Source organism: Loxodonta africana, chromosome 8 (assembly GCF_030014295.1).
Source record: "Loxodonta africana isolate mLoxAfr1 chromosome 8, mLoxAfr1.hap2, whole genome shotgun sequence".
NCBI lineage: Eukaryota > Metazoa > Chordata > Mammalia > Proboscidea > Elephantidae > Loxodonta > Loxodonta africana.
The window spans coordinates 112,343,789-112,371,466 of record NC_087349.1 but is presented as its reverse complement, the minus strand read 5'-3'; the positions used below and the strand labels follow the sequence as shown (position 1 = coordinate 112,371,466).

Here is a 27,678-nt window from a genome sequence, read left to right as displayed (position 1 = left end):
AAAATGTCTCAACATTTCACACAGAAACAACAGCAAATCCAGTCACCCTGTCTCCATGGAGAGCTGTGCCCTTAACTACTAAACCCAGAGTCATGAACTACCTTGAGGAGTCTGAAGGCCGTCATCCAGCAGGTCCTGCTTTGCTCATCTTCGGCACAGAGCAACCTCAGCTCCTTAGTTTCATTCCTTACTTTGTTTGGCTAAAGGAGGCAAAAAGAAAACTCCTTCAGTGCAACACAGGGAACCAAAAAAGCACCTTATATCCGTACAAGGCTGAATCTCACACAAACTGGAAATCGTCAGGGGCGTCACCTGAGTAAGGAGCTTGGGCAGCGCTCACACACACTGCGTTAAGCGTTCACTCGTTCATTTACTTGACATGCCTCTATCATGCCCCACCGTGGGTGAACATTGGGCTACCTCGATGACTAATAAGCCATCTTCAACTGGGGAGCTCAGGGTCTTGGAGAAGGGACTGACGGGAAAACAAGTATCACGCGACAAAATGGTGAGCACTACAGGAACATACAAGAGGAGTCTAGCTTGACCAAGAGAGAGTTGGGTGTTACTGAAGGAGAACCTGCTTCCTGAGTTACAGAAAAAAGTTCCTCAAATGCCCATTTCAGGGAGCTGGAGGAGGCAGCCAGAGGGCTGAGTCAGGAAGGAAGATGCTGCTGGGCTCTGAAGGGCTGTGAAGTGTCTCAGGTAGACGGTCCAGAGAGAGGGAGGGAGAGAGCAGTGTCGCCCCTGAGAAGGGTGCTGAAGAGGCAGCAAGCAGCTGAGGCCAGGGAAGGAGGAGAAATGCTGCAGGGATAAGGTTATCTGAACCTCCACATGAGCCTTCTACCTCCAGACACAATGGACAGTGCTGGGTGGATCCTGACCTGACTCAGCCTCAGGAATCTGAGTGGCCAAGAATTTGAGAGACATGAGTGACTACCTGCACGTGGCTGGCCCCAGGGGGTAAACAAAGACAGCCAGCCTGCAGATAGAGCAAGCGAGTGAGTGAGCCAGAGTGAGAGAGAGCGAGAGAGAGCGTGCACAGCAAGTGTGTGGACTCCCATCACTCGCAACCCAAAGAAACTTCACTGAGGGGGGTGTACAATAATATTATGGGTGGATTTTTCTCCCCACTGCAGCTCAAGGAGGGGCTCCCTGCTCTCTCCCAGGGATGAGGGTTAAGAGCTCTGGGATGAAATCCAAGTACCCCTAGTCACTGGCTACCTGACCTGGGCAATGGACATCACTGAGTGGCTATCTCATTAGCCTGCTATGAAGGTTGAATAAGACAATGGATATGAAACCTTTCAAGGGGCATCTTGTACATAGCAAGCACCCAATGAATATTATCTACAATTATGAATATCAATATTATCACAACCTCTCCAGGGAAAAGTGCAGCCCCTGACTGTAAGTATGTGTTTTTGCACATACTTGTGTGTTAACATGTGCATGTGCGTGCACCCAGGCTGTGCATGTGCGTGTGTGCATGCACGGGTGTGCTGCGTGCAAGTACTTGTGTACAGGTGTATGTGTGCAGAGCGGGGAGTGCTGCGGCCACTTCTACCTGACTACCCCAGGACCGGAAGTGACTGACATGCTGTAAGCACACAATCAATATTTTTACATGAATGTGTTTATCCAGTGTGAAAACTGTTTCTGTTTAAAAAAAGAAAAAAAAAAAAGGAACTCAATGCTAGTGGAGAAGCGAATTCCTGTTTTCATTTCAGAGTCTACAATCGGATGCTCAACATCGACGGTCAGGGTCTAGCCTCGACTGCTCCTGGTGAAGTACCTTTATACAGAACCCATGGTCGGTGGGAGCGCTGTACTGCTTTCTGCCAGCGATCAGAGAGAAGATGTTGCTGTCTTCCAGGTCAGCCAGCAACTGCAAGTGTCTGGGCTCCTGTGCAAGCAGAGAAGGTGTTTAAGCACAGAGCACATGTTTCTCACATCTTCGCCAACAGAGGGCAGTATCTACACGTTTAAAAGTAGTTTTTCCTCCGACCTATTAGAGGCTATAACCATTGAACACAGCTAAAAAAAAAAACACCAAACCTGTTGCTGTCAAGTTGATTCCGACTCATAGTGACCCTACAAGACAGAGTGGAACTGCCCCATAGGGTTTCCAAAGAGTGGCTGGTGGAATTGAACTGCCAACTTTTTGGTTAGCAGCTGAGCTCTTAACAGCTGTGCCACCACGACTCCACTGAACACAACAAGGGCTAAAAAAAGGGCTAAATAAAAAACAAATTCACCAAGCCCTCTACTGTCCCCCCAAACTCTCCCAATTTTCAAACATACCATTGTTAGAAGGTACTTGATACTTCTGCCAAATCAAAGCCCCATAACCAAACGTTCAAAGTAAAGATCAGGAGAAAATACCTAACACAAAGGTGAGATCGCACTGTCCAGTGCAAGAACCGAACACCTTTGGTACGTCAGTGCACTCAGTCCACTGTTGTCTTTACCGCTGGCAGCTTGCCACACCTTTCTCCTTCTGACCTCGCCCATCCTGCTGTTTCCCTCTCTAAGACACAAACTGCCCCTGGCTCAGCATGTGTGATGCTGGCAAGCCGTCCATCAGAGCTGGGATGGAGGACTAACAGGAGCCTGCATCTTTCCCTGCTCTTGCTTCAGGTTAAACCTCCTGGGAAGATGCTACAGAGCTGCAGGGGAAGGGCCCGTCTGCTCTGGCCCTTCTCTCTGGCTCATGCCCCTGTGGCACATAGACTTCTCAGGCCTGAGGCTCAGTACTGCCCACACCTACCCTGGTTTCTCTCCCCTGGGCAGCAAAAGCAGAAGACGCTACAGCTCGTAAAGGTACAGCCTGTGGGCCAAGATGTGCACAGGGATGTAGGGATGCAAGTGTGTGCAAAGAAGCCAAAGGAGGACCCTGGTGAATCAAAGTCCTCCCCACCACCTGCTCTGTTGTGAGGCCTCCAGCTGCATCCACTCTCACCTCTGCTTCCCCTGGGGATACATGCAGATTGCAGTTTATTCCACAGAGTAGTTATGATGGTAAGGATTAGATCTGCGTTCTAACCCACCAAACCAAACCCCCTGCCGTCGAGTCAATTCTGACTCATAGCGACCCTATACGACAGAGCAGAACTGCCTCACAGAGTTTCCAAGGAGCACCTGGCGGATTTGAACTGCTGACCTCTTGGTTAGCAGCCGTAGCACTTAACCATTACGCCACTAGGGTTTCCCGATCTGCGTTAGGGTGGCAATAACCTACCAAACATCCTTCTGGCTAGCCTGGATCCCAACTATCTAATTATGAGAACAAAGTCAGCACCTCTGAAGCAACTGAGGCAGCCAGGAGTCTCTGCTCACACCTGCAGCCTGGGTAAGTGTAAGAATGACTTAGGCCTGAGGGGTTCCTTCTGTTGCTCGTGTCTGTCAAGCTGGCCCCCTGACCTATGGTGACCCCATGCACAATGGAACGAAACATTGCCTGATCCTGTGCCATCCCCATTATGGGTTATGGATTGGACTGTTGTGATCCACTGGGTTTTCACCGGCTGATTTTTGGAAGTAGATCACCAGGCCTTTCTTCCGAGTCTGTCTTAGTCTGGAAGCTATGCTGAAAACTGTTCAGCATCATAGCAACCCACAAGCCCCACTCCAAGACTGGCAGTGGTCGGGCATGAGGTGCACTGAGTGGGAAGTGAACCCAGGTCTCCCGCATGGAAGGTGAGAATTCTACCACTGAATCACCAATGGCTCCACCGGAGAGTTCCTAGGTCTGATTATCACCAGTTTCTGCTAAAGACAAGTAGCTCCTGGTTTAGCTGCTATACGATTAACTTAATAAGTTATGATGAGCTTCAAGGAGTCCAAGTTGCATTTTAAAATGAAGCCCAGGTTCACCCCCAGCCTAAAAACTCTTCAGAATTCAATGCTGCCGCTGGTGGTGTGTTTTTTTTTTCAAATCACCTTTGAAGTTCCTTTTGTGGAGCAATAAAGTCCCGATCTTCGCAAACACACGTACAGCTTTTTCCAAGACTTCCTTCCCAGCTCTTTCACATGCAAAAACCCTTGAATTTCAGGACAACTGCTGGAGTTTAAAAAATTCTGTTGAAGAAGAAATTTAAAAAGTCAGTAATGTTACTATATAAATAATTACAGCATGGCTGACATCTTGACATTTTCTGAGTTATTAAAATACTCTTTTTTCTTGGTCAGAGTCTTCAAATGATATTTTTCTTTTCAAAAGTCTTAAAGTTCCATCCAAACGGGTGTTGTACACAACACATTCGGTATTGAAACACACGCAAGCAGTGGATCTTTCTAACACTGGTAAAAAACACCAAGTCATAAATTTCCTCCTAAGCCAGAGCGTTTGAGGATTCTGCCACCTCCCCCCACCCCCCAAAAAATCTAGTCTGATTATCGGAGCTGGGCAGGAGGAAGCACCAGGAGCCTTTCACTGGGAGCACTGTGAGCGGACAGTACCTTGCTGACACTTCACCCACGTACCCTTCCACATAAAAGATGTGTGAAAGTTATTCTGGGATTTCTCATCCACCTGTCTGTCTGAACTCCTTGGTGACAGCCCACCATTCCAGGTAACTCTCCCACAGGCAGCCTGGAAGTCAGCAGGAAGGGGAAAGCTTTAAAAACCAATCATGTAATTATCTTCCTCTGGATGAGAAAGAGAGGGTGAGGGCCAGGCCGGGGGGTGAGGCCAGGGGAAGTGATGCGGGCTGGTCCTCTGTGCTGGGCTGAGAGGATGACTTCCTCTCCGTGGTTGGGACAGGCAAGGGGGACAGCGCCCTCATGTTGCTGGCCCAGTCTCAGTATGCAGGGACTGAAGGGATGATCACACTCCCTCACTAAGTGTACAAACCAGCCTCGCGGTCACAGCAGTTGAGAAAGAAATGAGTCATTTGCCTGTCTCCATGCCCCAGCAAGGACGACTTAGTGTAGACAACTGCTAGAACAGACGAATGCACTGGAGCTCGGGTGGGTGGGGAGGGCTTCTGAAAGGTCTGTCAGATGGAGCTCTGAACAGCTCATCTTTTAGATGGTGGAAACCCACCTAGCAATCCACAAAGCTGGGAAGGGTGGGCTTATGGGCAGAATTTGGACGAAAGTGAATTTCCATAGTTCCTCTTAGGTGTGAGTGTGACATCACCTGGACAGTGCTGGTGGCCTCAGTGAATCGTTTACTTTCTCACTTAACACTCTGTAAACAGGCACATTTTTAGGGGCTCAGCAGCCATACACTCCCGCTCCCCATTCACGACTCCCAGGAGGTATGGATGGGTGCGAAGTTCAGAGAAAGTGCAGAGAAGCCTCAGCTGAGCACTGTCTCCACTGGATGGGGGTGGGGAGAGGCCAGCTGTGCTTGGATCAGGCTTTAGAAACAGAGGACAATTAGAACAGGTTCCCTTATTTCTAAAGCATAGTAAATAACTTTTAAAAGGGCTTTATGGAAACCAAATCATTTCTCTATTAGGTAGACTCAGTACTTATTAGACAGTCAAACAGTTGGGCAGTGGCCCGTCCTGGGGTCTGTGCTCAATGTGGATCCCAAGTCTCACGACCCAGAGAACACGCTCATTCGCTGCCTCTCCGTTCGCTCATTCCCTGCCTCTCTGTCCTGCCTATCCATCCTGTCTGTCCCCTGGCTCTCCATCTGGCCCTTCCGGCCCACTTCAGGATTGTATCACTTGGATTTCTTCTAAGTTAAAGTAAGCGTATCCTGTTTATAAGTGCTTGTTTCAGCTTGAAAGACCCTGACTACAACACAGATTTCCCAAGTAAACATTTATTTCTGGTTACTCTAAACTACTTGAGGTGCCAAGGCCATGACGTGACTAAGGACGCAGGCTCTTCAAGTTTTGGGGATGCCACCGTTACAGCTCCAGGAGGGCTGCTATCAGTACCTGCAAAAGCTGGGTTTGAGGAATGCTGCCGTTCGACTGCTGACACCAAGTAACCATCTGTTCTGGAAAGAAATTCTAAGGAAATGAGGAAAAACAAATATGTTAAAGGTTAGCTTCAAAGTGGGGAACATAGTTATTTATAGGTATGTCAGTATCAAAACCATCTGAAAAGGGACTATTCTGCACATTTTTATTTAAAAATGACAGTACTTTTTATTCCCTTATTACACAGTGGAAACACCTAATTTAAAAGTCTGTATTCAGTTTTCTTCAATGTCCGATTCAAGCCTGCAATTTCTATCATGTTTAATACTGAATTCCTGTCTCACGGCTGGCACCGTGGCAAAAGGCAATGCCAAGCGTTCTAATCCTGTGGCATCAGTGCATGGCATAAGAGAAGGGATTCCTGAAAGTAAAGGTAAACACAGTTATGTTAAAAATGCCTTCTTTGGTTCATTAATCAAAAATGGTTATCAAATTTCTGACTTTGGAGAAAAAAATCACAGTTAAATGATCAGAGCCAGAAGTGGACCCCAGGCCTTCTCCCCAGGTTGACACGGTTCTGCCTCACGATGCAGGCTTTGTGAGATGTGGGGTTCACACGGGCTCTTGAGAGTTCACCATACAGGCCCCATCCACCCCCCAAAGAGGACAGGAAAGAAAAATCAAGGAGGCCGGCTGAACACACCCAGGTACTTATTCCTCTACTCATTCTTCCAAAAATAACCACAAAATAACATTTGCCATTTACAGAGAACATGAGTCTTTTCTCCTGAGCTAGTAATTAATGTGTTCCAATTTAACAAAGAACTTTCAAAATATCTAGAACAACCAGGTGTCTCCTTCTCCCTACAACTTGGAGCCTAGCCGCCTTTCCACTATTACCACTGGAGAAGGCGACAGTAACCCTTGGCCAGTCCCAAAGGCATATAGTTAAGCATCCCAGACTGAGTTGTGAGCAAATGTTACTTAGTCAAACAGCAACTAAATAATTCTCAAACCCATATGCTACCCATAAATCTCCAGTCAGTTATTTTACAACCTGATACTGTTAAACCTGAGTATAAACTGCAGGATTTTAACAGTCACGAACCCCAAATCCAAATAGGTAAGACTCACCATAGGATTTTTAAAAAACTCATATTTTGCATAATTCTTCCTGAATAAAAATTTGCTTTCACTTCCCATGGTGCTCTCCACCTGGACTACTAGCTCGTGGTCTTCCAAGCACCTTTCTGCAAAGAAAGAACATTTTGCATGAATGATGAAATAAGCAGAAACATCAAGGTGGTTTTACAACTAATTACAGACTTCGGCTGACTTTCTGTTCTTCAAACATGGTGAACCAAGACGAGTTCAGGAATGAGCTTAACTGAAATCCCTCTTCAGTGCACTATCAAATGCACATAAGGTCTTAAAATACATGGTATGAGGCATTCAGACCATCTCTGCTTTCATATGCTTCTTTTAAATTTGGCATCAACAAAAATTGAAGGGCAGAGTCAATAAAGACTCCCAGCAAATGATGCCATCCTTAAAGAAATTTCAACCCTTGTAAAGAGCACAGGCAATGGTAACTGGGAAATTACGGAAAGAAAAATGGGAAGGCAGGCTGAGTAAAAGGAAAGGGAGGCAGAGAAAGGAAGGGAATGGATGCTTTTGAGTTCACGAAACATGGCTGGCTGAAACGGTCCTGGGAATATAATATGGAAAGGTGTACACTTAATGTGAAGGTCAGACAGTACATCCAAACTTTAAAAAAACAAAAACCAGCTGCCATCAAGTCAATTCCAACTCATTGCAGCCCAATGTGTATTGAAGTAGAACTGTGCTCCATAGGGTATTCAATGGTTGATTTTTTTGGCAGTAGATCACCAGGCCTTTTTTTCGAGGCACCTCTGGGTAGACTCAAACCTTTGACCTTTGCACTACCCAGAGACTCCATGTCCAAACATGTCCGTAACTCTAAAGCCATGACTAACCACAAAGTAGTTCTCATGGACTGGATTATATCGTTAAGGTAGGGAGGAAAACACACTATGTTTTACTGTGCGCACACACGCACGCACACATACATACACTTCAGAGCAAGTACTGAGCACAACATCGCCCTGGGAGGGTCATTTCCCTCACAGCTTGAACACTCTGGCTCCGTGGAGCACACATACTCCAAACCAGTGCGGCCGCTGCTCTTCCAGGAAGATGGTCACACTCCTCCCAGGGGTCTTCTCAAAAATGGGTTGTAACTGGGGCCCAGGGAGCTAACCTTACTAAATCATGGAAAAAAACAAAAATGCCAACCTGTTATGAGCAAATCCACGGCACGGTCAATGTGTGGTTTCGTGCCCAAGTGGCAGAGCATAAAATGCTACACACGTGATGCCAGAGGGGCGAGTCTATCCTGAGGCACAGGAGCTCCCCACATGTGGTCAACACTGAATTTCTAGAAAAGCTACACCTCTGAAGGAAGGGTTGAGGTTTAGAGCTAAAGCACTCCTGATTCAAAGTGATCTCAGAATGTGAAAAGAGAATTTCTCTGGAGGAAGGACAGTTGCCACCAGGGGCACTAGCCTCAGGGCAGCCATAGCTGGTTCTAGAAGCAAGCCCAGCAGCTGCCTGTCCTCAGCCTTGGTTCTGACAGGATGAGGAAAGAACTCCTTGGTAAAAATATATTTAAAGACCGATTTTTCCAAGGACAGGAATTTTCTCCTGGGTGCCAGAAAACTCAGAGAACCTCACAGCAGGGCCAGACGGGCACCAGCAGCAAACCTGGAATGTTTCCATCGGTCCTGGATGGGGAGGGACTTCTGCTAGTAACACGTGACCACAAAACTGCCCCCGACTTTCCCCAGGACAGGAAAAGAGAAAACCATTCATAATTCAGGCATGCAATTAAAATGGTTATATTTGCTTTCAAGTAAGAGGTTGACCTCAGGGCCAGTCATGGATTTTCCAGGGAGAAAACAAATCAGTGGCTTCCTTTTAGATTTTCATACAGAGAAAATACTTCTTTCTGTAGTAACAGGACAAAAACCAAAAAACTTCCTGATGGTTGGTATACGGAAGTTAAAATTTTTACCAGGCAGAAGTTAAATAGAGTGTGGGGGGTGGGGTGGGAGGAGGGGTAGGGAGTGTGGCATCCTACTGAAATGAGGCCAAGATGTCTAGTTGCAAAGCAAAAGGCACCCATCTCCAGGAACCCCGGAGAGAATCACAGAGGCCCATGGGGGAGACCACCAGGCATAAAGGAGTGCGTCACTGATGCACACACACGCTACTTCCTATCCCCCCACAACCTCCGCCTGCCTCCCGGGGGCCCCTCCCTGGCAGTGCTATGGAAAAGCTGAGCACATTGAAAAGCACAGGCTATGCACTACATGGCGTGCCGAGTGGACAGGGGAAGCCTGGTGTCCTGGTATACTGGCAACGGGGGTCTACCATGGCCTTGATGCCCCGTGATCGGGACACTCTGGTGACCCCAGGGGGCTGTGGAAACCTAGAGATGGAGTCCCAATAAACAACACACTCTTTTATGTAATTCCTCTTCCCTCACTCCTGGTGGGTTAGGAAGCCAACTTGGGTGGACACAGCTCCTGACTTGGAATCAGGAAGACTTGAGTCTGAAGCTGCTTTCTCAGAGGCTCCTAAACTGTGTGGCTCAGGCTTGTCCCTCAATTCTTCTGGGCACTGGTTTTCACTGTCAAATACATGAATGGACAATGCCAGTTCCAAGCTCCTTTTCCAATTCCAATTTCCCCTGTAAACTCTCAAAACACGCAACTTCAAATGAACTGAGAATTTTATGTGAAACAATCATATCACTACCTACCAACTTCACATTATTACAACTGCCTTAAATAACAGTGGAACGCTACTTTACACCAGGGTATTCCACAAGTACTTTTTGTACAGATGGAATAGCCCAGCATTCTTTGAAGGGTATTCGTATTTTTTAAACCTTAAAATTAAACCAGCATCTAAGCCACTACCCTACTTGCCATGAACAAAAAAACCCAGACCTTGCCATCGAGTCGGTTCTGACTCTTGGTGATCCTGTGTGTTATAGAGTCGAACTGCTTCATAGGGTTTTCTTGGCTGTAATCTTTACAGAAGCAGATTGCCCAGCCTTTCTTCCTCAGTGCCACTGGAAGCGGGGTTTGAACTGCCAATCTTGAGGATTTGCACCACCCAGGGACCTACTCCACATGACAGTTATTTAAAAATCAGACAAAACAATCTTCTTTCTTTGCCTTAAAATATGCAACTTTACAGAAAACTGGACTGCCCAGACTGGTGGTGAAGGACTGGGCAGAACTGGTGGATGGTCCCCTGGAGGGGCTGCATACAGGGCTCAAAGCACCTGTCATGTCATCGAACACTCCTCTACACCCGGGCTTGATGCGACAAACATTTGGCCACACCTGGCCTGTCATCCCTCAGCATGGCCTGCCCGTTGGAAAGAAAGGAGCGAACTGTCAGCGGGCACCTGACAGCTGCTCAGACTGTCCCAGACCCAGAAATTCTGGACAAAGCCGTCATCGAGGTAACGTGCCTGCAGCACATAACCCTGGTATTTGGATAAGCCCTTTAAGCTAGCTTCTTTCTATTTATATATTTTACTGGAGAAAGGACGTCATTTTGGTGCCTTTCAGATTTAATGGACGAGGAAAAGGAGACAAAACTGGGTCTGTCCTGGATGGGAAGGGCCCGTGGAGGCACTGAAGCTTGAACATGGGCCATCGTCCCTCCTCGGACATGTATCTATAGGTGCAAACCCCATTGTCCAAGATGGGGCAGTGGCAGAACCCCACAGGTATGGCCACAGCATCTCTGACTTGATCAGGGCTAAGCACAAGCCTGTACACAGCCCAAGGAAGACTCCTTGCCTTTCCTCAATGTCTCAACCTCACTCACTCCACAGAGAATTTCTCAAGCCCTCGCCATCCAAGGGATCTGCTAAAACACTAGTCTCTCAACCCCAACCTCTGTTTGAAGTCCAGCCTCTCCTTGACCATCATCTTCCAGTCTCTTCTGCTGTTGCAGATGGTCACTAAGGCCTGAGTGTGAAAGCCCAGCACCAGTTCCCTCCATACATCTCGGGTGGAGTTTACCCACAATGGCATTTTAAACCGCATAGGGCACCAAGATGCCATTCTGCATATACATGTTGCTATTTTTCAAAATCTCTTTAAAAAATAATTTTTTTAAGTGGTAACTCTGGTGAAGGGTAAGACAGTACATAATACTGGAGAAGCCAGCTAAACTTGTCCAAGACAAGGTCATGGAAGCTCTCTAGACACATCCAAACTCCCTGAGGGACCAAAGTACTGGGCTGAGGGCTGTGGGGACCACGGTCTCAGGGAACATCTAGCTGAATTGGCAAACATAGTTTATAAAGAAAATGTTCTACATTCTACTTTAGCGAGTAGTATCTGGGGTCTTAGAAGCCTGTGAGCAGCCATCTAGGATACTCCACTGGTCTCGCCACTTTGGGAACAAGGAAGAATGAAGAAAACTAAAGACACAAAGGAAAGATTAGTCCAAAGGACTAATGGACAACATCTACCATGGTCTTCACCAGACTGAGTCCAGTACAACTTGATCGTGCCCGGTGCCACCACTGACTACTCTGACAGGGATCACAATAGAGGGTCCTGGAGATAGCTGGAGAAAAATGTAGAACAAAATTCCAGTTCACAAAAAAAGACAAGACTTACTGGTCTGACAGAGACTGGAGAAACCCTGAGAGCATGGCCCCCGGACACCCTTTCAGCTCAGTAATGAAGTCACTCCTGAGGTTTACCCTTCAGCCAAAGGTTGGACAGGCCCATAAAACTAAATGACACTAAAGGAGCACACCAGCCCAAGGGCAAGACTGGAAGGCAAGAGGCAACAGGAAAGCTGGCAATAGGGAACCCAGGGTTGAGAAGGGAAAGTGTTGACGTGTTGAGGGGTTGTTAACCAATGTCATAGAACAATGTATGTACTGTTTAATGAGAAACTACTTTGTACTGTAAACTGACATCTAAGTGCAATAAAAAATTTTTTTTAAAACTAATAGTAATTTGTTTACTTAATAGGTCTGCAGGCTGTCTGTCTACCATCACTATGTCCTCTATGTGTGAAGGTGCCCCAGCCAAGCTAGACTTCTGGGAGACGTGCAGCTCACGTGCTCAGGGGCAGATAGGATGGGACTGACTTCCAATGACCCTCCTTCATTCTGGTGCCCGCTGGCTGAACTCATGGGCTGCTGTTGACTGAACTTGCTCAGTGACATGTTCCCAGGTCTCAGCACTCTACGCTGAGATATTGGTGCCAAGACATCCCTAACAGGCAGAACTGTGAAGAGCACTCACACATGGAGAGGCCACTGAAAGGGCAGAGCACACGAAATGGGGGCCCTGGAATTCACAGAACACAGCACACAACTTACTCAAGGTCATCGATCACTAAGGGCTTTACCTTCTAGGACAAGGGACTTGTACCAACTTTTCAAGCTCCCCAAGTGGGAAATGACCTCAGGAGCTAATATCAGGGACCAGGAAGGGCCATTTGATCCGGCTCCAGAAACAAGGAGCCCTGTCCTTCCTACTAACAAGTGCAGTTCACAGTGATAGTAGGGAAAACTCCCCACCCCAGGGGTGCTGTCACTGCTCACGTTTCTCCAAGTGTGTGATATTCCTACCAACCCAGGAGTGTGGCATTCCTGCCAAGGATGCACTCCTAGCACCCCTGTGGGGCGATGTTAGGGGCTGGTCTTCTCTGGTGAAAAAGGGGTCCTCATCTTTTCTAAACTCATCTTTCATTTCTAAGTGGGAGCAAGGGTTCATATTTTTAAGAATACGGCGTTTTTATATTTTATATATTTTAGCTACAAAGATCAGTATACTAACCGTGCTTTGAAATCCTGAATTCCAGAAGCTATCCCACCAAAACCCACCGCCGTCGAGTCGATTCTGACTCATAGCGACCCTATAGGACAGAGTAGAACTGCCCCGTAGAGTTTCCAAGGAGCGCCTGGTGGATTCAAACTGCCGACCTTTTGGTTAGCAACTGTAGCACTTAACCACTTCACCACCAGGGTCTCCCCAGAAGCTATATATAGACTTAAAATGCTGTCAGAATTAGGTTCTTTATGCCTTCAGTCATTTAGCGGGGTAAGGTGGAATGGGGTCAGGATGGGGGTAACATATGCCTTATGGGTTTTAAAGCATGGCCTACCTTTTGCCTACGCAACCAGCATCTTTGTGTATGTAAATGTCCCTATTAAAAAAAACCAAACCAACCAGTTGCTCTTGAATCTATCCCGGCTCACAGCGCCCCAACGTGTGTCAGAGTAGAACTGTACTCAAGATCACCAGGATTTTCTTCCGAGGTGCCTCTGGGTAGGCTCAAACTTCCAAACTTTCAGTTAGTAGCTGAGCACATTAACCATCTGCACCAACCAGGGACTCCAAAAATGTGCTCATTAGAATACTAAAAGTATAATCAAGACAGTTACTTTCTAAAAAAGAATAAAATGTAACAGATTCCAAACCCAAATAGACATGGCTGGGGGCAGGGTTGGGGGGACTCTCCTGGAGAATAAATGCAGATTGACTCTGTATGTGCCAGAGGATCCATGAACACGGGGTGGTGGGTGCTCATTATAAAAAAGAACTCAATGCAAGGCCAAGTGCTCTGATATCCCACCTAAGGGGCTTCATGCCGGAACGCCCCAGGGCTTCTTGGGAAGGCGCTCCCACAGCACTGGCCACGAAGGCGGCTTTAGAACTGGGTCCGGCTTGCTCACTTTCCTCATTATGGGCTTCTGACAACCCAATGCTGGTGAACAGTGGACGGAATGCCACTTTTGCCTAAATAGCCACTTACGTGATTAAAAGCAATTATAAATGTCAGGCTTGGAGCAGAAACCACAGAGCAGGCAAAGAAGACACATGGATAAGACTCGCAGAGGCTCTGTAAACAGCTGAGGCTCTCTGGGTGCTGGCCATACAGGATGGTGCAACTCGCTGGTTCTAAAACCTGCCTCTACAAAACTCAACCACAAAAAAAAAAAACCAAACCCATTGCTGTTGAGTCTATTTCGACGCATATCAACCGTATAGGATAGAGGAGAACTGCCCCATACGGTTTCCAAGGAACAGGTGGTGGATTTGAACTGCCAACCTTTTGGTTACCAGCCGAGCTCTTAATCACTGTGCCACCAGGGCTCGCTATAAAACCCAGGCAACAGGAAATACATTCACTTGTTGCTAATGAAAAGGAAGCTGGAGGACAGAAGTAAAACTGATGAAGAATGTCCTGAAATGACTGCAATGAAAATCTCACTGAGCGAGGTTCCTTCATTTCTTTTATAAAATATGACCTAACATTGATTCACGTGGTTCTTTTTCTTTTTTTAAAATCATCTTTACTTGCTTCCCCCTTCCTTTTTTCTTTTTCCCCTCTCTTTTACTTGATTTTAAAATTAAGTATTATCCCCTTTAGGGTGTATTAAGTCCATGTGTAAATAAGAGAAAGAAGAAAGGATAAGTCACATAAATATCAAATTCCTAAGACCACTGTGTGTGCATGTATATTTCTTTTTCTACCCTTCAGAATAAATTGCTCTTCATTTGGTTGATTATTTCCAAAGTTTCAATACATAATTACTTTACCTACTGTGTGATATTCTAGAAATCAAGTACTATTCACAGGAAAGTCTGAGTATAAATTTCTGAAATATTCCTTGTATGTTAAAATTTAGGGGAGCCCTGGTGGCACAGTGGTTAAGGGCTCAGCTGCTAGCCAAAAGGTCGGCAGTTCAAGTCCACCAGCCACTTCTTGGAAACCCCACGGGCAGTTCTACTCTGACCTACAGGGTTGCTATGAATTAGAATTGACTCGACTGCAACGGGTTTTTTTTTTTTTGGTACTCTCCACTTTTCTATGTGCTCTGAGATTGTGCAATGACACGTACGTATCCTAATATTCACACAGTTCCTATTCAAAAAGCATTCAAACTTGTGAACCAGCTTTCACCAACATTCACTCTGTTTGGGTCCAACTATGCAGAGGCTTTTTAAAGTGAATTCTGGATTACATACTTGGCAGGTTTCCCAGCATTGCTTCATTTCCAAGTTACCTGTGTGTAAACAGGTGCTTCTGATGGCCTTATTGGACCACTGCAGGGTCCATTCACAGATGTCCCAACCCGGAGTTGGACAGGATAAGCAGTCTCCCTGCGAGCACCTGTGATGTCACAGTCACTGAGGTGGCATCAGTGAATGAACCTGACAGGAGGAGGCTGTTAGTGACCAAGAAGAAGTCTTGTTTACACGCTAGCACTGTGGTAATCCACAGAGATGGGAAGGAAATCAGAAAGCGTTCTTTGAGGCTTTCTTTAAAAAACACACTGTGCCTAAAAGTACAGGGGAAGCTGGCAAGTGACTTACTGTTAACTCAAGTTTATATGGCATTACTTAAGGTTAGAGCGTACAACAGCAGTTGAGAGAATGTTATTTAGTTAAAAGAATATTCCAGATCTAGATGTTTAAATTCAATTTATTAAATCTCTCAAAGAGGGTCAAGAGAAAAATTTACAATTATGAGAAGCTTGCAATTTGTGTAGTGTCCTTCCCTCCTCCCAGACACTGGAAGAAATGTAGCTGTTGATTTAGAGAAAATTCTGGCTTTAAATACTTGCCTATGATTTTGTAAGTACCCTACATAATCCAGTAAGAATTTAAACAAGAGACTCAACTGTTTGCCAGTGAAGGTATCTGAAAAGCTTCTTAACGTGAAATAGATCGCCTGAGCAGAAAACTCAATAGAAATAATAAATATTTTCAAATATTCTGATATAAATTTTCTTTCCCTCTATGCACCACAGACACACACACACACACCCCGTCAAAGCATCACTACCAGCTCAATGACATACTGTGTTAGACTCACACTTGGTTTCAATTGATTCATAACATGCTTCAATTCCCAGTGCACCTCCATGTGCTTCCCTACTGACTGTAACCATGGCACCCTATTTCAATCAGGTGGTGAGCTGCTCTCAGAGGAGTGGATGCCCCTGCTGGTCCAACAAATGCCACCACCGCCATGCAAGCTCAGGCTCTCCCCAGGCCACAGTGAGGGCTGCCCTGTGCCCAGACCAAAGGTGTGTGGCAAACCCCACATTCCTCTCCCAGCCAGGTTTTCCAGGTTGGGGACTCAGGCGGCAAGGGAGGGAAGAGCTAACTCACAGGGAGAACCTTCTTAGTTTGTCTAGGCCCTTTGCAAAGTATTGCTTCAACAATCCAAGAGCAAGACTCGTCAAAGCACTGGTCGGGGAAGGGCTAGGAAGGAGGCAAGAGAAATGGGGATTTTAGGAGGACAGAAAGCACGAAGAGGCAGGTGCGTCGAGGGCAACACTCAGGCCGCCTGTGGACCTGGCAGTCAGGCATGGGGCACTGAGGAGAGGCCATTGCCATGGGGCTGCACTCTGACCATCCCCAGGCCCTGTTCCCAGAGAACCATCACCACCCGGGGCTGTTCCCTACCTAACCCTAGGTGCGGGTGGTGCTCCACTAGCGTCCAGCTGTTATCATCCACACAGTGGCTTTTGTAAACCAGCAACTGGCACAGGTCCCTGGCTGTCACGTCTGCGAGAATCTCCACCACTTTGCATGTCCCATCTTCACTAAAGACTTTAACATCCTGCAACAGAAAAAGGGAACACAGACAGGTAAATGGCTTCGTTCTTTAAAAAAAAAAAACACTGAAGCAAAAAAAAAGAAACAGCAGTGCTCCAACACATGTATAGCTGTTGTCCCAGCAACCCCACAAGCATAGCAGCCAGCATGTGAAAGGACCACCTCCGTTGGACTTCCCCTTCCCTCCTCCCACTTGAAGGAACACGTCATGTAGGATTACAACAGAACCTTTGCTCTTGAAACACCCAGGACACCTCATGGGTGCATACTGCACGCGACTGAAGTCAGTTTACAAGCTGCTTCTCGGCTACCTTTCTTAGGAATGGACAGAGCTGATTTAAAATTATGCTGGTGGTCGCAGGACTGGACATTGTACAACTGAGCCAGTTGTGAAGAACGAACAAACACAAACTCCTGAGTCTTCCTCCTCCCATCACAACTTTTGATGACTGTCTCACCAGGGTCCAGGACGGAGTGGCTGACACCCACTGTCCTTTCTATCCCATTCCCACCTGTCTCATGTTCACTTAGGCTGAGGAAGAAGTTACGATACATCCATATGAATATGCCGAGATTTAAAGTGGGGAAAAAGGGAGAATAGTAAGAGCAGTCACCAAATGCTTCAGCCCCTTCCCCCTACAAAATGACAAGCAAGGTTCGTTTTCCTGGTACTGTTCAAATCCATTAAAAACCAACAGCTCCTGGGCCAAGCGACGGTCACATGGAGTTTCAGCAGACTATAAATACACTGTAGTCAAGCGACAAACACCTACAGGGATGCAACCTTTAGGGGAAGGTGAGATGCTTTTAAAAAAATCTTACCTCGACAGTATGGAAGAGGCAGCAGTTAGAAGAACAAGATGGCATTTTAAATAGAGGTTCCCTCTTGCAAGGGAGTTTGTTCTTGGTCTCTTCCCGCTGTGCCTGGCGGGCTAGGCTACACGGCCGGGGCACTAGTGCTATCAATGGATGCCTGTGCCAAGCCTGCGTGAGCCCTTGGCAGGAAGGCTGTTTCTGGGCAGGCAGGGAAGACGCTAGCTCCAAGGCAGGCTGCCTCACACACGGTCCTTTAGGTAGTGAATCAAACCATGCTCTGCAGACCAATCACGTCCTTCCCTTGGACTGATGTAATCATTCCCCACACACTCTCCCACTACAGTGCACTGGGCCCATCAGAGGTGGTGGTGACCACAACAAAACCCCCAAAACAGTAAGCCAGGAAAATTTCTGTCAGTTTTTTTTTTTTTTCCTATCAGGATGAAATACCAAGCAGGAAACTCGGAGCCTAAAGCACTTGCGTTCTCTGACTTCAGACTCGTTTGCCAAATCTCTTAAGAGTCCTGCCTGTCTAACTGATGTCTTCGGCTGCAACTTTTGCACTGGCTCTCCCACTTGGCCGGCGAATGTTGGTGTTCCCTGACCAATGATCCTGGCTCTGCCTTGACCCCTTGCATGTTTTCTACCCAAGTGCTTACTTTCTTTGAACTTTCATTTGAGTGGAGAGGAGGCAGACGTGGACAGGAGAGGGCTGGCTGTTGGGATCAACGCCCCGCTGCGTGAGGGGTGTAAGCAATGCAGAAACTGAGGCTGTGCCAGCTTAAGAGCACCAGCTCCCAGCCTGCCGACATCTCTGGGCACATGGTAACCCTTTGGCTGGGAAGCAATTAAAGATCAATCCAGCAAAAATCAACTCAAGCCCAGAGTTGAGAAGAGACTTCAGCTGACTACAAGGGCCACAACTCCCTGTCTACAGCCTCTGGGCCCCTCACCAGCTCAGAAATCTCAGGGGCTGAATTGAGGCTGAGCAACCCACCCTCTGGAGCCCTAAGAGCTCAGCTGCTAACCAAATGGTTGGCAGTTTGAATCCACCAGCTGCTCCTTGGAAACCCTATGGGGCAGTTCTACTCTGTCCTATAGAGTCGCTATGAGCTGGAATTGACTCAACAGCAATGGGTTTTTAACTTGCCTTCTACTCACATATATTGTTAAAGAAACCTACCCGTCTCTTTCTGGAACTTGTGTCACTCAATGAATCTATGATTCTTCATAACAAAGTGAATACTTACATGCAGCTGACATTACAGAATAGGTCAATAAACATATAATTTATTCTGAACAAAGAAACTGTTTCTGGTCTATAGGTGAAAAAAAAAAAGCAGACCCTAAGGAATCCTCAAGAAAACTACTGAAACTAATAGAAGAGTTCAGCAGAGTATCGGGATACAAGATAAACATACAAAAATCAGTTGGATTCCTCTACACCAACAAAAAGAACATCGAAGAGGAAATCACCAAATCAATGCCATTTACAGTAGCCCCCAAAAAGATAAAATACTTAGGAATAAATCTTACCAGAGATGTAAAAGACTTATACAAAGAAAACTACAGTACACTTCTGCAAGAGACCTACATAAGTGGAAAAACATACCTTGCTCATGGATAGGAAGACTTAACATTATAAAAATGTCTATCCTACCAAGAGCGATCTATACATTTAATGAAATTCTGACCCAAATTCCAACGACATTCTTTAATGAGATGGAGAAACAAATCACGAACTTCATATGGAAGGGAAAGAGGCCCCGGATAAGTAAGGCATTACTGAAAAAGAAGAACAGAGTGGCAGGCCTTACTTTACCTGATTTTAGAACCTATTATACCACCACAGTAGTCAAAGCAGCCTGGTACTGGTACAACAACAGATACATAGACCAATGGAACAGAATTGAGAATCCAGACATAAATCCATCCACATATGGGCAGTTGATAATTTGACAAAGGCCCCAAAACAGTTAAATGGGGGAAAAGACAGTCTTTTTCACAAATGGTGCTGGCGTAACTGGATATCCATCTGCAAAAAAATGAAACAAGACCCATACCTCACTCCATGCACAAAAATGAGCTCAAAATGGATCAAAGACCTAAATATAAAATCTAAAACAATAAAGGTCATGGAAGAAAAAATAGGGACAATGTTAGGAGCCCTAAAAATGGCATAAACAGTATATAAAACATTATTAAGAATGCAGAAGAAAAACTAGATAACTGGGAGCTCCTAAAAATCAAACACCTATGCTCATCCAAAGACTTCACTAAAAGAGTAAAAAGACTACTTACAGACTGGGAAAAAGTTTTTAGCTATGACATTTCTGATCAGCACCTGATCTTTAAAATCTACATGATACTGCAAAAACTTAACTACAAAAAGACAAATAACCCAATTAAAAAATGGGCAAAGGAACAGACGCTTCACTAAAGAAGACATTCAGGTAGCTAACAGATACATGAGGAAATGCTCACAATCATTAGCCATTAGAGAAATGCAGATCAAAACTACAATGAGATTTCTTCTCACTCCAATAAGGCTGGCATTAATCCAAAGAACCCAACCCCCCCCCCAAAAAAAAAAAACACAACCGAACCTGTTGCCATCGAGTCGATTCCGACTCCTAGCGACCCTATAGGACAGAGTAGAACTGCACCATAGAGTTTCCAAGGAGCACCTGGTGGATTTGAACTGCCAGCCTTTTGATTAGCAGCCGTAACACTTAACCACTATGCCACCAGGGTTTCCAATCCAAAAAACACAAAATAATAAATGTTGGAGAGGCTGTGGAGAGATTGGAACAATTACATTACTGCTGGTGGGAATGTGAAATGGCACAACCACTTTGGAAATCGATTTGGTGCTTCCTTAAAAAGCTAGAAATAGAACTACCATATGATCCAGCAATCCCACTCCTCGATCCAGCAATCCCACTCATCAGAATATACACTAGAGAAATAAGAGCCTTTACACGAGCAGATACATGTACACCCATGTTTATTGCAGCACTGTTTACAATAGCAAAAAGATGGAAGCAACCAAGGTGCCTATCAATGGATGAATGGGTCAATAAATTATGGTACATTCACACAATGGAATACTACTCATCGATAAAGAACAGTGATGAATTTGTGAAACATTTCATAACATAGAGGAACCTGGAAGGCATTATGCTGAGTGAAATTAGTCAGTTGCAAAAGGACAAATATTGTATAAGACCAGTATTATAAGAACTTGAGAAATAGTTTAAACTGAGAAGAAAGCATTCTTTTGTGGTTACGAGGGGGGGAGGGAGGCAGCGTGGGAGAGGGGCATTCACTAATTAGATAGTAGATAAGAACTACTTTAGGTGAAGGGAAAGGCAACACACAACACAGGGGAGGTCAGCGCAACTGCACTGAACTAAAAGCAAAGAAGTTTCCTGAATAAACTGAATGCTTCGAAGGCCAGCATAGAAGGGGCAGGGGTTTGCGGACCATGGTTTTGAAGTCAATTGGCATAATAAAATCTATTAAGAAAACATTCTGCATCCCACTTTGAAGAGTGGCGTCTGGAGTCTTAAATACTAGTAAGCGGCCATCTAAGATGTATCAATGAGTCTCAACCCACCTGGATCAAAGGAGAATGAAGAACATCAAGGACACAAGGTAATTACGAGCCCAAGAGACAGAAAGAGCCACATGAAGAGACTACATAATCCTGAGACAAGAAGAACTAGATGGTGCCTGGCTACAACCGATGACTGCCCTGACAGGGAACCTAACAGAGGACCCCTGAGGGAGCAGGAGAGCAGTGGGATGCAGACCCCAAATTCTCATTAAAAAGACCAGACTTAATTTTTTTTTAATGGTCTGACTGAGACTAGAAGGACCCTGGTGGTCATGGCCCCCAGACCTTCTGCTGGCCCAGGACAGGAACGATTCCCAAAGCCAACTCTTCAGACACGGATTGGACTGGACAACAGGCTGGAGAGGGATGCTGGTGAGGAGTGAGCTTCTTGGATCAGGTGGACACTTGAGAGAGACTATGCTGGCACCTCCTGCCTGGAGGGGAGATGACAGGGTAGAGGGGGTTAGAAACTGGCGAAATGGACATGAAAAGAGGGTGGGGTTGGGGGGCTGTCTCATTAGGGGGAGAGCAATTGGAAGTATGCAGCAAGGTGTATATAAGTTTTTGTGTGAGAGACTGACTTGATTTGTAAACTTTTCACTTAAAGCACAATAAAAATTATAAACAAAAAAGTAACAAAAAAACCCAGAAATTTAGAAAATACAAATGAATTCATATAATTTTTATAAACATGCTAACTATATAATCTAACATGTCTTCCACATCAGTGCACGCTTTCCGTTACCGCAATCAAAGTGGCCCTAATGCTTTTTCTTCCCTCAGTTTCTAAGCGAGTTTATCTGTGAGCATCATCAACATCATGCTCTTTAAAAAAAACTCTTAAATCATGTGGAAGTGCATGTCTGCCTCTACGAGTTCAGTTATCAGCATTTCCTGCCCAGATCTGCCATGGCACCAGTGGTTTCGTTTTCTTCCCAGCCCCACTGCGTTCTTCTCTCAACCCCCTGTTCAGTTCCCTGTTGCTCTGTGGCTGTCCCCCCTCCACCCCCAAAGCTAGGATGTGCTTTGTCACAGGGCTACTCTTGGGGCAGGGTGGCCAGGGCCTGTGGCAGGAGAGACACAAAGGAGCTCAGGACCTCGGGTCATATGCTGTCCACTCTGCCCTGGCCTGGTGCTCCCCAGTTCCTTCCCCAAATTCCCCAGGACCTGCTGAGGATAGAAGAAACACATCCTCAAGACAGAAAACCAGGAAGATCCGCATACACAGAGTAATCTCAAATTGGGTAAATATCTGGAGCTACAAACGAGAGTATTTGCAACGAATATGTAAAGCACCAAGGATAATGCCACACTGAACAGCCACCCACCACCAGGGTTCCTTTTAAAGGAAGCCATCAGCTCTAGAAAGAGCTAGCTATACATTGCCAAACCACACCAAAACCAACCCCCCTGTTGTTGAGCTGATTCCGCCTCATGGTAACCCTATGTGTTACAGAGTAGAACTGCTCCACAGGGTTTTCTTGAGTGTAATTTTTAGGGAAACAGATCGCCAAGCCTGTCTCCCAAGATGCTGCTGGGTAGGTCCAAACTGTCAACATTTAGGCTAGTAGACGAGTGCAAATCCTTTGCACCACCAAGGGATCTTGTCCAATGTCAACGGCCACTTTATTACCCACATGGGTGGTCCTGAGAGCTCATTCTGGAAGCAAAAAATAGTCTTCGTTTTCAGCTCTAGAGCAGCAGCCCTGATCAGTGGGCCCCTCAGTGCCAGCCTGGAGCTTCTTCTTTGTCAAGGTGCTCAAGCACCTGGCACAGGGCACGTGGGTATGGAAAGTTCTGAGTAAGCAAAGGCCCCTGCCCCACGGCAACTAACAGTGCATCAGGGAGAAGATGCGTGCTACATACAGTTATTTTTACAGGACATAATTTATCCAGGGACTAGATGAATCTGGGTAATACTAGGATGGGGTAGAAAACTCAGAGCTCAGCCATGTACTAGCTCTGTGGACTTAGGTGGGTTATTAAATAGCTAAGACTTACCTTCCTCATCTATACAATGGGGTGTTGGTAATACTATGTCGGTAACGTAGGTAAAGCACAATGCCCAATATGGGGTAGTGCTAAAAATAACCAGAACGCAAGGAAATCGAAACATAAGGTTTATTCTGAGCAGCTATTTTCTATATGCATACAGGGAGGCCATTCTGATTCCAGGAAAAATAAGCAAATGTCTCCAAGTAAGCAAGTTACAATGAGGATCATAAAGGTATGTGTGTGTCTGGGGGCTTGGAGGATAGGTAGAACAATAGAAGACGAACCACTGGCTAATTTTAACATGATTGATTGAATCCTACCTTCCCTCTTTTACTGGGGTCAGCTGATATCAGGTCATGAGGTGGTCTCTGGCGTTCCACCCATCTGCAGCCATACCTTTTTGAGATTTAAATTAGGAGAGCCTAGAGTCTTTTTCAGAGCCCTCCTGGCACAGTGATTAAGGGCTACAACTGCTAACCAAAAGGCTGGTGGTTCAAATCCACCAGCTGCTCCTTAGAAACCCTATGGGGCAGTTCTACTCTGTCCTATAGGGTTGCTTGGAGTCGGAGTCAACTCGATGGCAATGGGTGGGGGTTTGAGAGTCTTTTTCAGAGCTCTGGTGGCTCAGTGGTTAACTGCTTGGCTGCTAATCAAAAGGTTGGCAGCTCGAATTCACCAGCCACTCCTTGGAAACCCTACGGGGAACTTCTACTCTGTCCTACAGGGCCACAATGAGTCAGAATTGGCTCAATGGCAACAGGTTTGGTTTTAGGTTAGAGTCTTCTTCATTTAATCAGGAAGTGGTGATTCTGTTGACTGTATTTTTCTAGCAGGAAAGGACAAATGTACATTGCTGTATAGCAGTTTCTGGAAAGCTTTTGCAGTTTGGGTCTGGCTTTTTATGGTTACTATTTGGTTTCCTGGGTAACAAAAACCTTAAAAATCAAAGTACGTATTTGTTCTTAATTTTCTTCTTTAACAGTAGTTCAAGCATCATTTTAGGGTGATCACAATGAGGACATCTAGAATCTGGCTGCGTAGAATCCTGCTTCATCATTTACTAGCTGTGGGAACTTGGCTGATTTACTCAGTCTCCCTGTGTCTCAGTTTCCTCATCTGTAAAATGGGGATCCATAGCTTCTACTCTCCCTGAGATGTTTTTGGGTCTAACACAAAGCTGTGTATAAGACAGGCCCTCACTACAAGTCTATGTTTGCAGACAATGAAGGTAAGGAGGGGTAGGCCCAGAACCCTGAAGGAGACTTCTGACCGAGGATCCCAGTTCTGAAAAAGCAAACCTCATGATCACAGGATGCAGTAGAAACAACTCAGTCAGAGAAGCCAGCCCCTAAATACTCAATTTCCTTTTCTCCATGGCAAAGGAAACTAAGTAGCTAATTGGTTTTAAAAATAAAACAGTAATATTAAAGAGGGCATAATTATGTCAACAGCATGAAACTCTTTCTTTTCAGAGTTGTGGGGGGAGGAACACTTTGTATTGAGAACTAGCCCTCTTGTCTTGGCACAGCATCTACTTATAAAGCCCTGAAGTGGTAATAGAAAGTTCCATTGTTCCCTAACTCTCTATTGTCACTTTTTATATGTTCATTACATAGAGTGAGAAGCAAGAGCTTAATTCTTTTCAAATGTAACGGAGGGCGTTTTAGAACAGTTAAGAATTGAGGGTACAAGCTTCACTCTAGGGCCCCAAACATCGCTCTGGGGCCCCTGGCTTTCTGTACAAACCCATTGCCATCCAGTCAATTTCAACTCATAGCGACCCTACAGAACAGAGGAGAACTGTCAATGGGGTTTCCAAGGCTGTAAATGTTTATGGAAGCAGACTGCCACATCTTTCTCCTGTGGAGCAGCTGGTGGCTTCAAACCACTGGCCTCTCGGTTAGCAGTTAGCAGCCGAGTGCTTAACCACTGTGCGACCAGGGCTCCTAGCTTTCTGTCTCAGTAGCCCCCAGAGATGGATGGGTGGGGTCTGTGAGTCCCCCATGCTGTGAATCACAGAGGAAGCCCTCACTCCTGCTTTATGCCATGGGTGGGCCTGGCTGCTGCTGGCTTGCCTACAGATGCTTGCCTCTCAGCAGGGCTTGCAGGCGTCAGGGACTCTTGTTACTGAATTCACAAGACCTCTCTGACTTTAGCGGTGAGCCTTTGGCAGAGGCTCAATAATAATCACCTTTTAAAAATAGAAAATGGGGCATTCTTAGCTCTTTGCCCTCCTCAGAGCCGTCTGCTGTGTAAGATGTCCTTGGATGGGCATTCTGGCCTCTGCTTTGTGCCGCCTGCACTCCTGGCTGCCCACACCGACCGACAGCAGCCAGGCAGCACGGGCCTCCGCACGGACAAAGACACCTTGGAGCATGTCTGTGTCATCTTCATGCTAGTTCAACAGCTCTTTGAGGTCCTGTTTAAATGTGTTTTAAAAAATCAGATGTTAGCTGGGATTTTTATTAACTCCCAAAGCTGATTCTGAATAGTGGTAGGTAAACACTGAATTGGTAGAATTCTCATCTTCCATGCAGGAGACCCGGATACGATCCCTTGCCAATGCACCTCGTGCAGAACCACCTGTCTCTCACGTAGCTATGATGCTGAACAAGTTTCAGTGGAGCTTCCAAACTAATAGGATGGACTAGGAGGAAAGGCCTGGCAATCTACTTCTGAAAAGCAGCCAATGAAAACCCTATAGAGATCACAACAGTTCAGTCTACAACCAATCATGGGAATAGCGCAGGACCAGGCAGCATTTCATTCAGTTGTACATGGGGTCCTTATGAGTTGGGGGCCAACTCAATGGCAGGCAACAATTCTGGGAAAGCCAGGTTGTAATCAAAGGCCAGGGGTCACAATAGGAGGTGCCCATAAAGGGAAGGATTAATATCAAGGGAGTGAAAGGTGCCTAAGAGGCAACACTAATAAAATCCTTCTGGGTAGGGTGGCCCATATCCCACTGTGATTCTGCAGGTCCCTGAGAAGAGAGAGCAGGAAGCCCAGCTGAGCCCAGGTAGGTGGCAGGAAACTTTCCTCAATGCCTGCAGAAGCCCTATCAGGACTCAGTGCTAATTCCCTCTGTGAAGCAGACATCTTGGCCCCACTCTACTGAAGAAGAATGTGGGTCTCACGAAGACAAATGCTTGTGCAACATAAAAAAAAAAAAAAAAGAGACAGAAAATACTGGAGCCTGGAATTGAACTGAGGAGTGTCTGACTCAGTTTGTCATTTTTGTCCTTTAACTAGCTGCTCCCCATAAATGCTTTCTGGCCAGCAGGGGATCCAAGGCTCCACAGGGGCTACCAGAAAAGACTTTTGCTTCTGGGTTGCCCTATAGTCCTAAAATTAGACGAGTCCTTGAAGGCCTATGAGATTTGGGATAAATAAAATTTACATTAGACTAGGAGACCTTGCGTGGTACAGTTAACCTGCTTGGCTGCTAAGTGAAAGGTTGGAGGTACAAGTCTACCCAGAGGCATCTCAGATGAAAGGCCCAGCGATCTACTTCCAAAAAGTCAACCGCTGTAAACCCTATGGTCACACACGGGGTTGCTATGAGTTAGAGCTAACTTGATGACCAATGGTTTTAAACTAGAAGGAGAGAACCAGGGTTAGACTAAGTTAATTTTTAAGTGAAAAGCAATATAATTCTACCACTTTCTTTTCCTTCAGTTCTGTTCTAAATTCATGGTGTTACTTTGAGATATAAGGAATGACAACTGAAACGGCTCCACATAATTATAGGGCTCTAGTCAGCATTTTTTTAGTCAGCATAATACAACACAAATTAAAATCCTGTTCTAGTACAAGGACTCAGATCTACTTTAAAACGCAATCTGCTTTATAACCTACTCAAGTTTTTCAGTGAGCGTTAAAAATATCTGAAGTCCTTGAAATCCTCTGTAAAGGAGGTAAGGTTCTAAATACAACTTTAAAAATTAGTTCTTAAAAGTTAGCCACTGTTTTCAGAGACCAGAACAGGATGTGGCCCCACTGAACGGCTGTCCAGGCTGACAAGGTGGGTGACAAGATCTAAAGCAAGTAGCAGAGCCCATCACGGCCTTTCTACATCAGTTCATTCCAAGCCGGCCCACTTATGAGGGAGAATGAATTCTGCCCATATTTATTTTTTCAACTTTACTAAAATTATTTGGACAAAACTTTTATAAAGTTCTATCATTTTATAGAAAATAAAATTAAAAGCTATTAAAACAAAACAAAAACCTCCTTTGATGGGACAGATGAGCTATGAGAAGAAAGTACTTTATAAATGGCTTATAGGCGGTGACCAAGAATACAACTGTCCTTCATAGAAAGGTCTGATCAGGGTGAGGGGACCACCTGAGTCCTCCCCAGAGGGACATGGGGTGGTCTCGTAGTCATTGTCCTTTGAGACTCAGATTGCCAGAAAAACCAAAAACCAAACCCATTGCCATCAAGTGGATTCCAACTCTTAGTGATGCTATAGGACAGAATAGAACGGCCCCACAGGGTTTCCAAAGAGCAGTTGGTGGATTTAAGACAGGGAGCAAAGGCCCTGAGATCAGAGGGTGCCTGTTTGAGAAATAGCGAAGAGACTGGTATGGTTAGAGGAGAAGGAAGTAAAAAGAGAAATAGACTATACTATCAAGGAGGTAATAGGGCATTGAGTGGAGAA

General features: G+C 45.7%; 1 protein-coding gene across 5 annotated transcripts in view; it reads right to left on the bottom strand.

Moving 5' to 3' along the window:
• GRB10 (growth factor receptor bound protein 10) overlaps positions 1-27,678 on the bottom strand; it is a 290,717-nt gene that overhangs the window by 35,297 nt on the left and 227,742 nt on the right. For all 5 annotated transcript variants that reach the window (XM_010587143.3, XM_023544233.2, XM_064290209.1 and 2 more), the window contains 6 exons: positions 16,433-16,589; positions 7,017-7,132; positions 5,898-5,972; positions 3,943-4,080; positions 1,796-1,906; positions 102-200 (listed from right to left, as the gene is read on the bottom strand). In XM_010587143.3, coding sequence (XP_010585445.1) covers positions 102-200; positions 1,796-1,906; positions 3,943-4,080; positions 5,898-5,972; positions 7,017-7,132; positions 16,433-16,589 — 696 coding nt within the window. The remainder of the gene's footprint in view (positions 1-101; positions 201-1,795; positions 1,907-3,942; positions 4,081-5,897; positions 5,973-7,016; positions 7,133-16,432; positions 16,590-27,678) is intronic.